General features: G+C 50.7%; 1 protein-coding gene across 4 annotated transcripts in view; it reads left to right on the top strand.

Annotated features, from left to right (window-relative positions):
* The first annotated feature begins 7,398 nt into the window (after positions 1 to 7,398).
* BCAS4 (breast carcinoma amplified sequence 4) overlaps positions 7,399 to 13,250 on the top strand; it is a 59,918-nt gene continuing 54,066 nt past the window's right edge. The window contains exon 1 of one of the 4 annotated variants that reach the window (XM_082431763.1): positions 7,399 to 7,603. In XM_082431763.1, coding sequence (XP_082287889.1) covers positions 7,424 to 7,603 — 180 coding nt within the window. In that variant the 5' untranslated portion in view covers positions 7,399 to 7,423. Of the gene's footprint in view, positions 7,604 to 11,049; positions 11,137 to 13,250 lie in introns of those variants that run through there. The other 3 variants (XM_082431761.1, XM_082431760.1, XM_082431762.1) reach the window with 3 other exon arrangements.

Genomic DNA, 13,250 nt, shown 5'->3' with positions numbered 1-13,250 from the left:
TTATTCACATACAACTCACCTTCAGAAACTCTTTCCCCTTCACTTTAAGGTGAAGTCCACTTCCCTTTAGTAATACCTGTGTACTTGTTTTATTTTGTTGTGTTAACAAATCCCCCCAAACTCAGAGGCTTAAAACGACACACGTTTGTTACCTCAGTTTCTGTGGGTCAGGAGTCTCAGTACAGTTACCCAGGTCCATGGCTCAGGGTCTCACAAGGCTATAGTGAAGGTGCCGCTGGGGCTGTCTGAGGCTCGAGTCCACGTCCAATGTCAAGCACATTCAGGTCGATTTTAGTTCCTGCGTTTGTAGGTCTGAGGCCCTGGGCTCCTGGAGGCACCAGCTGTTCCCTGCTCCGCGGCCCCCAGAGGGGTGCAAAACAGCGTGGCTGCTCGCTTTCCTCCAGGCCAGCAGGGGGCGCGCCTCCCTGACTCCTTCCAGCTCTGACCTCTAAAGCCCCTTTAAGGGCTTGTCTGATTAGGTCGCACTCACCCAAGATAATCTCCCTTTTGATTAACTCCAAGTCAACTAATCAGTAACTTCATCATGGGAATGATAACCCATCATATCCTCTGGCTCCCCCCATACTTGGGGATTATGTGATGTACGCCAGTGGGCTGGAATCTTAGAATTCCACACAACTCCAGGGGGCGCCATGCACGCCGTTTTCTATGTGAGTGGTGTTCTGCACAGCTAGGCAGGTGGGATTTCTCTGTTTTCTCCTGTCCCTGGTTCAGTTGTCGTTCTTCTCTCAGCAGCCCCATAGAATTCATTGACCCCTTCCTTGCGATCTTCCTTTAGATAATCCAAGCTTTCTCCTGGCAAAACAGCTCCTGCTCCTTCAAACTGTCATCACATGTCATAAGGTCACATGAACATCACAGGAACATAAAGTCAGTCATAAACTGACTTTATGTTCAGTTTGTCTCAACAGACATTTATCAAATGCATTCTTGGTGACCAAAACCTTGCCACCATCAGCTATATTATCTATCTGGCCATCTTCTTTGTCCTCCCTTGAAAACACTCTAGTTTGTCAATATTCCATTTATAATGTAGGATTTATTGAGCACTTACTCTATGCCAGCCAGTGTTTAAAGAAGTTTATGTAGATTGTCTCATTGAATCTTTTTCAGCAACGCTGTGAAGTTGTAGCATGCCATTTTACTGATGAGGCAACTCAGGCACAGAGAAGTTAAGTAACTCCGCCAAGGTCACACAGCTTTTAGGTGGATGGAACCCAGACAGTCTGACTCTAGAGCCTGTGCTGTTAGTCACTGTGCATTGTTCCCTCCCAGAGGTACGCTCTGTACCCAGCAGGGGCCCTCCAGGGGCCAGAAGACAGTCCACTTCTAGCTCTTTGTACTGCATTCTGTATTTTTTAGTTAATGCATCCTCATTCTCATTTGCTTTTTAGCAGTTGTGTTATTTCAATGTCTTAAGTTAAACTCAAAATCAATTAAAAAATTCTCTGTGGTTGTCACATGAACTGCTGAAGACGAGGTTTCCCACATCCTCAATAATCCTCAAAAAAGTAAATACTTTTTTCTTTTTTTTCTGCTAAATTTCATTGTGTTTGCTTATGGCCATTGTTACAACCAGGGGCCCCTCTCAGCTTATTGTTTGCTGCTGATATGCCTGCAGGTTTCGTATAGAGCAGGATCTCTTTTATGAAACACCTACTGTGTACACAACGCCGTACCCTGTACTCCAAGGACACTTAAGGGCCTTTGAATCCCAGTGAATAGAGATACAGGTTCCTGAAGCAAGAAACAAATATATTCCAATGTCCCAAATAGTCTAATGAATACTGTTTTACCCGGCACTTAACTATTTTCTAACATCTTCTGACGTATTCTGATCCATCTCAGTGTGATATAAATGAAAGAGCCATGGGCTTGCAACCCAACTCCACGTAGTTACATACGTGGGCCTGGGCCACAGTTTCCTGAGCCTCAGTTTCCCCAACTGCGAAACAGAAACTCAAGTCCATAATTCCTTTTTTTGAAATTTTGAAATCCAGGAAACCGAAAACCATTTGCTCTTTTCCCCATCGGGCCAGCAGAAATTCATTGACCAGCAAAACCTGAGCCGGACTGGCATGAGATTTATTTAAGGCCCTTAATGAGCTCATGTAAGGTGACTATTCACACATTCTACTGAGAAATACGAAGTCTGATAATAGGGTGCTGCCCCACTTGTCCTGGAGTTGTCACCTCGGGTGTCCTATGTGCTCCGTATTAGCATTCTAAACCCAGGAGTTCTGATTCTGAAACATGTCTGGCCCCAAGGGTTTTGTGTTAGGGGTGGTGGGCCTGTAACGCCCAGGACTGCCTGAGCCTGCAGGAGAATTTACAGAAGGCGCTAAGCTCCCGCCTAGGTCACCAAAGCCGGGCCACTTCACACCTTGCTGGGCAGGGTCTTTTTCCTCCAGCGTCTGTTTAAACGGAGGCAGAACAAACAGCCTGGGACCCACATTTCAGTAGCTGGAGGGGGAAAGAAATGCCTCTTTCCTCTAAACCCAGGATTCTCCCCTCACTTCCCAGGACCGGGGCAGCTCTAGCTGGAAAGCCAAACGTCGACACGTAGGGAGCACTTTGAGTCTTGACGCTTGGCCTCTTGCCTCCAAAGCTATGAGACCCTTTGTGCAACTCTGTTGTGGAAAGAAAAGGCACAGAGAAAAACGGATCAAATGCCTGAGGAGAATCAGAAGCTTTTCTTTTCCAGGGAACGAATGGGATGTGCTGTCGCCTATTACCATAGAGAGATCATTTCAAAACTGTGATAGGAAAATGCTTTTAAAACCTGGGTTTTCACCATGCTTCTATTTCGAGGGGTGGTGTTCTAAATCATTTTGCTGGTGGCGAAACAGAGACACCAAGCAGGAAAGTGACTCCAAATTTTAGATGAATGTGTTTATTGAGGACTGACTTCCAGGTACAAAGGCAGCCACTGGACTCCTCCAGCAATCCCCCCAAAACGCCCGAGACGTGTGTTCTGTCCTCCAGGAACTTCCTGTCTGATGGTGGCCTTACTTACAACTTAGCCGAAGGTGGAAGGTATCAGAAGGTAAGCTTAAAGGGCTCATCTCTTTGGGGGTCAGAAAAAGGGCCGTGGAAGAGAGACCTTGAAGGCTGGGTGGAGGGCAGGGAGGGCAGGGGGCCCAGGGGCAGACGGAAACGCTGGACGTCGATGGGGAGCCCGGCAGACTTGGGGCATATTCAGGGGACCCCGGAAGCAACACCCAGACACTTTCACGGGCCAAGAGGTCAGAGAGAGACTGGGGCCGGGGGCGGGGGGGAGACTGCAAACGGGGGCAGCTCCTTAATTGCCGCAGTGCAGGCCCACGGTTTCCTGAGCTTCCCTTTCTTTTCGAGAGAAGCCACAGTTGAATGTCTGCGTGAACTCTAAAAGGTACCACATTGAAAGATGCAGGTATTTAAGCACGATGTTGTGCAAATCTAACACACCTACAGATGCCTTCGTTTGGGCCGCGCTGTAACAAAACACCATAGCCTGCGTGGCTTATGTACAGCGGACATTTATTTCTCACAGATCAGGTTGTTAGCCCAAGATCAGGGTGCCAGCAGGGTCAGGTTCTGGTGAAGGGCTGCTTCTGGATTGCAGGCGGCTGGCTTCTCCGCGCGTCCTCACACGGTGGCAAGGGCAGGGGAGTTCTCTTGGGGTCTCTTAAATTTTTTTTTATTTTTCTTTTATATGTATATATTTTTTATATTTATATTTTTCTTTTCTATAAATATATGTGTATATATGTATTTTTTTTTTCTGCAGAGCTCCTTTGTCTTCGAGTTAACCTTTGTGAAGGTGATGGGGAAACAGATCTTCCTGTGGTCTAGACACCCCAGCCTGGTCTTCTTGGGTCACCTCTGTAAGAGCACTAATTCCATTCACAAGGCCCCACCTTCTGAGACCATCACCTTGGGGTTAGGATTTCAATGTATGAACTTGGGGGAACACAAACATTTGGTCTACAGCAGCAGGCTGTGTGGCAGGGCCAGAACTCAGGTGAGGCAGGCGAGATGCCCAGGGCACACAACGAAAGGAGACCCTCACTCCCTGGGGCCAATCCTGACCGGGAGACCCCCTTAACAGTTTGTACTCCAAGTGTCTCTCTTAACCTCCTCCGGGCCCTGGCTCTGCTCTGTGGGCTCCCATTTGCATCTTAGGTTTCAAAGAGAAAAGCAGTAGACAGATTGGCAAGGGAGGCTTGGCGGGTGGAGGTGTTTGAACTTCACTTGGTGAGTACTGGGGAATTAAGAGCAGGAAGAGAGGTGGCTACATGGTGCTTTGGGGGGGGCAGTGAAAAGGGTGGGCTGGCAGAGGGGCAGGGCCGCCGCCAGCTTTCCCAGTGCCAGGCTTCCCTGCAACAGGCAGTGTAGCGTGAGTAGCAGGTAAGGACCTGGGTTCTTCCCTTGGCTGATTATAATCCCTGGCAAGTGACTGAACCTCTCGGTGTCTCAGTTTCCTCATCTCTAAAAGGGGCATTAGCAGAGCCTCCCTGCCTCACAGGGTGCGGAGGAGATTCAAGGCGGGCGTCTCTGAGAAGAGTTTTGAACAGAGCCTGGCCCTTAGTAAGCTTTCAGGACACGTTCCCAATGAGACCAACGGGCCTTAGAAACGGCCCGCGGAGTTAAGCAGCTTTGGAGCTGCACAGATCAGAATCACCTGGGGGATCCTTTCAACCTCCCCAACCGAGGCCACGCCCCCGACCAATTAAATCCCAATCACTGGGGAGTGGTTTCGGCGTCAGTATTTTCTGGAAGTTTCCAAGGGGCAGCCGAGCTTGGGAACGATGCTCATCCAGAACCTTGCGTGCCTGAGGCCTGAGCTGGCAGAGGTGACCTTGAAAAGACACAGACAGATAAACATTTTGTAGCTGGAGGTGAAGCCAGGTGGGACGGGGGGTGCGGGGGTGGAAGGCTGTGTGGCCTCGTGGCCCAGCCGGGGGCCACTGCTGCTCCCGGGGGGGGGGTCTTCGGGGCCAGGCGGCCACGGGCGCCCCGACCTCCGGCTGGGAGGGAGCCGGCTGCCTGGCCCCGCGGAGGACTCCCGAGCAGGAGGCCGCAGCAGCCGCTCTGAGCCCGTCTTGGGCGCCAGAGGGAGCTCGTGGGGACGCGCCACGGCTCCATCCCCACAGCTGGTTCAAACTGGTTTGGGCAGGGTGCGGCCCAGGCGGGCTGCATTCCAGGCCTCGGGCTTGCCGCCTGACCCAGGGTCACCCCCAAGCGCTTGTGAGAGGCCGGGGAGGTTGTTTAAAAATTCATCTTCTTTGTTTAAAATCATTAATTCGGCCTCCCACGGGGGTCCCTGGCTACAGCCAGCCGGACTAACCGGAGAGGGGCTCTTCTCAGCCTGCCGTGTGCTGCGTGCACCACAGTCAACGGCACAGCTTTAAACGCTGCTTCCGCCCAGCTCCCCTTCGCCCCAAAGACTCCGATTCCGAAAGGTGGGGTGGCCTTCCGGGCATCTGTGTTCTAAGCAAAATGTTTCTAAGGCATCGTTACATTTAGAAAAAAAGACTAGAAACAAAATGACTCTTGGCTAGCCAGCGTGGCCCAGGGCATGAATCGCGGAGAGGCTGGTGGAGAGCGAAGATCTCTTTCCCAGACACCCCATCTCCAGGGAAAGGGGGTCGGCGTAAGCAGCACTTTTAGCTAATATCCCAGGGATTTATTTGTTTTTGTTTTTTTCACAATGAGTCATATTGGGCATTTTAAAAGTTTAAATACTATAACAAACATCAACAGAAGAAATAAAACGTTACAAATATAACTGAAACCCCTCCCGTATCCCTCCCCAGTTTCCTCTCCCCCACCCCAAAGTAACCAGTTTCCTGCATGCGGTGTACATCACTCCCGTGCACGGCTTTACACTTTTACTCCATATGTCTGTATCCATAAACAATATATAGTGCGGTTTCGCATGTGTTAAAACCTTTATGTTAATGGCAGCGTGCCCTACAGAGCCTTCACGATTTGCCTTTTTTTCTTTTCTTTTTTCTTAGCATTATGTTTCTGAGATTCGTCCATCAGGGGAAGTTTGCTGTGCTCAGGGCTGTGGCTAATCTGACGCCGGTTCTGGGCTTTTCCGAGGGAGGGCCCCAGTCAGCCGGTAAGGGTGAGGGTCGGAGCTGGCTTTCTGGGTGCGTGTGTGATACGGAAGGGCTCTGAGCATCAGACGCCTCAGGATAGTAATGAATGGCCAAGTGCGGGTTCAGTGGGTTCCTATTAAATCCTTTTCCTTAGCACCTGAGGCCCAAGTCTTTGCCAAGAATTTCCAGAAAATTACTCTGGCCTGAAGGCCTGAATGTTTGGGCGGCGATGTCGAGAAATTAGCAGTGGGAAGCTGTGGAAGTGGGAACTGTGTGTACAGTGATGGATTACCCGAAAGACGGATCAAGCATGTGCTCACGCCCCCTACCTAAGGTTGCCAGATAAAATATAAATTAAGATTTAACAGGACGAGGGTGAGGGGAGTCCTGTATATTTATTTGCAGCCCTAAGCGGAGCCCGATTTTTAAAAAAGAATTTAACATTTTAAAAGACATCATAGGAAAAATTAGACCGCTAGACTTCCCTATACCTCGTTACCTTTTTTAGAACTCTCCTCACTAGCATTGCTTTGGACCCCACCCTCTTCAGCCTCTAAGGGATCTAGACTAGCCTCCTAGGGGTGCGGGGGTGTGTCCAATTTAGTGCGCTGAAGAATTCCCTGGGGAGCTTATTTTAAAAGCTGCCGCTGGGAGGAAGAGGATCGCTACATCCGACTTCCCTAATTTTTAGGACTGTCCGCCTGGCGCAAACAAGATGCTGTCCTAGGAGAGGCCTTGTGGGCGGGGTGATGGCGGGGAGGGGGTGGTCTTTAAACGAAAGGATCCTCTGTGATAGCTGTTCTCTATCCTGAAAGCACGCTGGAACCACCCGGGGAGCTTTACAAACTACTGATGCCCAAGCCCCACCCCCAGGGATTCCGGCTGAATCGGCCTGGGGTGAGGCCTGGCTTCCGGGCTTTTAGAAACTCCCCGGGGCATTCTAAAGTGCTGTGGGAGCTGGGAACCGCTCCTCCACCGGATTCCAATGAAAAGGGGTGGTCTATACCGATGGTTCTCAAACTCGGCTCTATGTTAGAATCACCTGGCGAACATAAAAAGTACTGATGCCCAGGTTCCAACCCTAAAGGTTGTGTGTGGCCGTCGGACTTCGGAAGTTTTGAAGGAGCCGCAGGTGATTGCAATCTGAAAGCGAGTTTGAGAATCTCTCGTTTACCAGGTGCTGCGGGGGCCGGGCGTAGTGAACATCGCGCGCCACTGGGTGGCGCTGCCCGCTCGGCCCGGCGTTCCGGGAGGCGTGGGCCGCGGCCGCTGGGTGCGCACCTGCCCCTCCTCCGCCAGGCGGGCCACGGGGCATGCAGCCGGTTGGGGGCGGGGCTCCGAGGCCAGGACGCGGCGTCGGGTTCCCTGGCAGCCTCCGCCAACTGGACCCTGCCGCGCTCCTCATGCTGCTCGTGGACGCCGATCGGCCGGAGCCCGTGCGCAGCGGGGCGCGCGAGCTCGCGCTCTTCCTGACCCCCGAGCCCGGGGCCGAGGTAGGGGACGGGGTTGGAAGTGGGGGAGGCGGGTCTTGGGGTTGGGGGATCCAGGGCTCGCCCTCCCCCGGGGAGGAGTGGACGAATGGGGACCCCTTGCGCGCTGGACCCGGACCCTCGGCTTCCCTGTAGCGTTCTCTCGTACCTGGCGCTGGGGCTTCGGACCCGCGCTGGGGGTCCGAGGGGCCCCTCCTTTGCGGAGCGGTGGCTGTCTGGCGTCGCGCAGAGATGCGCGTCAGGTCGCGCCCGCCCCCTCCTCCAGCCCCGGTTCTCGAGGGCCCAGACTCGCTTCCCATCCCTACCTGAGACCCCCCTCCAGCATCCTCCGGAATGCCAGACTGAGGCGCGCTCGGAGCTGCTGCCCTTTGCCAGCCTGGGCCCCGGGGGAGGCTGACTCCCGGTCCTGCCCCTGCCCGGGCGCTCGGCCTGCTCTGCTCCAAGCCGATGCTACATGCCGGGCGGAGGCGGGCAGGCTGCGTCTGTGCGAGGATGCTCCCGGCCTCGGTACGCTTCTGTTGCTAGGAGGGAAAATACCTCATCTCTGGCTGTACTTTCTATTTTAAAAGCACAGAATAAAAAGTAGATTTAAAACTAGCCACTTTATCTTCCAGCTGAAGCCAGTATGTTGACAGTGCCGTGAAAGTTATTTACCGAAGTTCACCAGGAGTTATGTAGGGCCAGAAAGTCAATCCATTCTCTTTTTAAATCTCAGAAGCAGTACAGAAGTATTTAAAATAAAGGGTAAGCACCCTCTCCTTTTTCTCTCTCACCTCAATTCTAGTTCCCAGAGATAACCATCTTTCACAGTTTGGTGTACATTATTCCAAACATATTAAAAATGCATTTACAAATGTAGGTATGCATATATACTAATAATTATACATAATTAGTTTTTACCAAAAAAACCCACGTGATACTAGAATAATGTTCTGTAACTTGCTTTTCTTTATTCAAAATAGCATGGACAAATGGAGAGTGACTTAATGGTAAGGTATAGGGCTTCTTTTCAGAGTGATGAAATAGTTCTGGAATTATGCTGATGGTTGCAAAACTTTGTGAATTCACTGAAAACCACAGAATCGTACACTTTAAAAGAGTAAATTTTATGGTATGTGAGTTATATCTCAATTTAAAAAAATAGTATGGACATATTTCCATGTCAGAATGTATCTATAAGAGCTGTCCAATAGAAATATAATTTGAGCCAAAGATGTGAGCCGTCCATGTAATTTTCTTTTTCTTTTTATTTTTTTGGCCACGCCACGTGGCATCTGGGGTCTTAGTTCCCTGACCAGGGATTGAACCCATGCCCCCTGCATTGGGAGCTCGGAGTCTTAATCACTGGACCGCCAGAGAAGTCCCCCATCCATGTAATTTTAAATATTCTAGGAGCCATATAAAAAAGGAAAAAGAAACAGATAAAATTAGTTTCAATATATTTAATTTTTTCCAGTTTTATTGAGATTTAATTGACATTAAACCCTATAAGATTTAGATCTGCAAGTTTCAATGTATTTAAAATAAGTGTCTCCAAAATATCCTTTCAACATGTCATCAACGTAAAAAAATTTAAGGAGATTTTTACATTCTTTTCTTTGAAGTAAGTTTTTTTTTTTATAGTGATTCCTTCTTTTTTTTATATATAAATTTATTTTTGGCTGCATTGGGTCTTTGTTGCTGCATGTGGGCTTTCTCTAGTTATGGCGAGCGGGGGCTACTCTTCGCTGCCGTGCATGCGCAGGCTTCTCATTGCGGTGGCTTCTCTTGTTGCGGAGCACGGGCTCTAGGCACAGGGGCTTCAGTCGTTGTGGCATAAAGGCTCAGTAGTTGTGGCTTGCGGGCTCTAGAGCGCAGGCTCAGTAGTTGTGGTGCACGGGCTTAGTTGCTCCGCAGCATGTGGGATCTTCCTGGACCAGGGCTCGAACCCGTGTCCCTTGTACTGGCAGGCGGATTCTTAACCACTGCGCCACCAGGGAAGTCCTGAAGTAAGTTTTCAAAATCAGGCTTGGACGATTGAACTTATAGCACATCTCAGTTTGGACCAGCCACATTTTAAGCACTTAATAGTCATAAGACGCTGGCGGCTTCTGCGTCAGAGAGTGTAGGTCTTCATCATTCCTTGGCTTCTTCGTGTCCCACCATTACAGAATAATTCCTCCTATTTTCTGAGCACATACTGTGTGCCAGCAGCGTGCTGCACTCTGTCCATGGATTATGTCATTGCATCCTGGCCGTGACCCAGTGGCTAGGATGTTATGTCAACTTCATAACTGAAAACTGAGGCCCTCACCGAATAAGCAACATGCTATGAATGTCCTGTAATTTCTGAACCACACCCCCAGGGATGGGCATTTAGGTTGGGTACCTGCTTAAGGGTTTAAGTAACCTGAGCGTCTTTCGTGTTCTTTCTCCCCCTTGCTCTCAGCAGCAAGATGTCACTGTGTCCAGTGGCTCAACCCAGCCTCATCTTGTCTCGATTAGGGACAGCCTTCAGGAGAAGCTGCATGTATTAACTTCATTTGCTCACTCAGGGCTCTCTTTAACTCAGACGCAGGCTGGCTCATGCTCATTTGTAATGGCCGTAATGAAGAGCCGAACTCCCTGTAGCTCCACGCGGCAATAAAGCCACTTAGAGCTCTTGCTGAAGTTTATTTACCCAAAGAAGCAAAAACTGCCAGAGTGGAGTCACTTGCAGCCTCTACTTAAAGCTTAATTCATTAGCAGTTCCTCGCGCGGAAGCTGTTTGCAGATGGGCAAATGAACTGGAAAGGGAAAGTCTGGTTTGGGAACAGGTCTGGGCAGCCAGTGCCTCCTGTACCAGCCCCTGTCCTAGGGCCACTTTGGGCTTTTAAATGGAGCAGTAGGAGTCTCATAGAGAGCCAGCTCCAGTCCTAGGGGTGTCCTGGGGTTCTTAGGGAAGTGGGCCTTCGTCGTTCAACACCTTGAACCCCTGCTGCGTGCGGGGAGTGAAACACACAAGGGCTCCCACTCTCATGGCCCGACTGTCAGACAGTAAACACGTAACATACAAAACCTCTAAATTGTGATGAATGCTGTGGAGAACGTGGGCATGGGTGATGCGATAGAGGGTGTCTTTGTGTCTGGGAGACATGGGGTGGGGAAGGCCTCTCCAAGAAAGCTTGAGACCCGAGTGGTAACCCCTCAGGAATGGGCAGGGAAGAAGGAGCACAGAGGTCCAGGAGGGCAATTAGCAGAGGGACCCCACTTTGTCTGGGAGTGTTCAGGGAGGGCTTCCCTGAGGCAGCATCATTTTAGGCTGAGCTCTGAAGCATGAATAGAAGTTGACCAGGCTGAGAGGTAGGAGGAAAACATCCCAGGCAGAGGAAATAACTGGCAAAGATCCTGGGGTGGGATGAAGCAGGGTGATCACCAGGATAGAAGAGCAAGCAGCAGGGAGAAGGGGGAGCTGTGGGAGGTGGGGCTAGTGAGGGGGCAGAAACATGTTGGGACTTCGCACTGTCTCCCCGGATCGAGGAGCCGCTGAAGGGCGGCATATTGAGATGAGTCAGCAGGTGAGCACTTTACTATTTCTGGTGCCTTTGGGTTTTTCTGTCCAACCAGCTTTTTGTGTTTTACTTTCTCTCTTTTTCTGGTTTGAACTTCCTCTTTTGGGGGAAGTTTCAGGCAGGATCTCCGGAAGCTGCTTCAAGATGGCAGGGAGAGAGAGAGAGAGAGAGAGATGTTTGCCTCTTGGGTGCCCTGTGATTTAGGAGGGAGGGGAGCTCAGGGCCCTCCCGAATGGCTGAGTCCTGATACCCACCCAAGGGTGAATTCCTGACCAGACTCTGAGAATTCCATTTGGTTCCTGTGCTGGAACGCAGGACAGATTTGGCCCACAGATGGGGTTAATGGCCTACATGGAAGGAAATAAAGGAAGCCAGCACTTTCTCACACCTACGGACTTTGCTTGAGTGGGCAGAGGATGATGGGGGAAAGCGCCTGTTAACCACACGTGGATTAGATCAGGGGTTGCAAACTGGTGGCCCAGAGGCTGAATCCAGCACTCTGATGTGATGGGTTCAATTCACATAGGGTTTTTTTTTTTTTTTTTTTTTTTTTTTTTATTTATTTATGGCTGTGTTGGGTCTTCGTTTCTGTGCGAGGGCTTTCTCCAGTTGCGGCAAGTGGGGGCCACTCTTCATCGTGGTGCGTGGGCCTCTCACCATCGCGGCCTCTCTTGTTGCGGAGCTCAGGCTCCAGACGCACAGGCTCAGTAATTGTGGCTCACGGGCCCAGTTGCTCCGCAGCATGTGGGATCTTCCCAGACCAGGGCTCGAACCCATGTCCCCTGCATTGGCAGGCAGATTCTCAACCACTGCGCCACCAGGGAAGCCCCACATAGGGGTTTTAAATGGAGAATTTTCATGAAGAAAATCTGAGTTTCTTGTTTATTTAAAATAATGGACAGTCTGGTAATCCTAGGTCCCTATTTCCTAGTGTCGTTTCCTGTTTGCCACAGTCCCCACTCCTCCTCATTGTCTCCCTCATACCGAAGTTGGTATCAGTTACCATTTACCCTCGTGCTTGAACCTTTGAATTTTCTGTAGTCATGATAAGAGGAAAGGGAACTATTTCTCCAAACCGTGTGTCTGGACTGAAATAGGAAAACATAAATTAGCCAAAAATGCCCTTGAGTTTCAAGAAAAAATGTAGAAGAGACTGTTTCTTTGTGGAAGCAAAGAATATTTTATTGTGTCCAACCTGCAAACACCCTGTGCCTATGGGAACCCTGGCGTGTGTCTTATTCTTGTAAACTACTGATCCCCTTTCGGCATTCAAATTCAGATGTTCAGATTAGAAGTCTGTGGGTGGGTGCCAGGGCACAGTCTACTCTGTCTCGAGATGTAGTTCTGTATTAATTTATTCCTCAGATCTTTATGGAAGATCTGCTGTGTGCCAGGCACTGTGCCGGGTACCGGGGAGAGGCCAGTGAGACAGATGGCGATGCCTGCCCTCAAGGAGTGGCACCGCGGTCAGGTGGATGATCCCACTAGGAGTCACCCAACAGAGTAACTAACGGTAATAAATGCCACGAGGGCGACACCTGAGGGGCTGTGATAGGGACACACAGGAAGATTGGAAGGAACCGCCAGGCAAAGATCTGGCATCATGTGTGTCGCTGGAGACAGGGAAAAATGAGGCCTCTGGAGGTGCCTGAGTGGGTGGACCTCAGTGATAAAGGGGAGAGGGGGCAGGGCCAGACCAGGGCCTGGGGTCAAGGGGAGGAGTCTGGATTCGATTCTAGGGTGTCATGGATAGAAACTGTGAGCAGGACCAAGCTGGGTGTGAGCAGGGGAAAGACGGGATCAGATCCGTGGACTTAGGGCTGCAGTGCCGGAACGCGTCGGAGGTGCTGGCGTGGCAGCAGGGGGACCGCAGATGTGGATGTCCCTGTGGACGTACACCGAGCTGGCCAGGCTCCCTGAATCAGAACCTTCAGGGGTGTGAGAGCCAAGGCCAAGGTGGGTGCTTAGAGAGGGGCAGCACTTCTCAGAAGAAAGTTCCTATATTTCTCCCCGCAGAACTGCCCAGCAGTGGAAGGACCTGTCCCTGGCTCTGAACAATCTCTTATCACAGGACAGCTGGGCTTTGGGGCGGAGGGTCACCTCGGAACCTTGGCTAAAAG

This window comes from Balaenoptera physalus (assembly GCF_965194825.1).
Source record: "Balaenoptera physalus genome assembly, chromosome: 16".
NCBI classification, from domain to species: Eukaryota; Metazoa; Chordata; class Mammalia; order Artiodactyla; family Balaenopteridae; genus Balaenoptera; species Balaenoptera physalus.
This window is presented reverse-complemented; position numbering and strand designations above follow the sequence as displayed.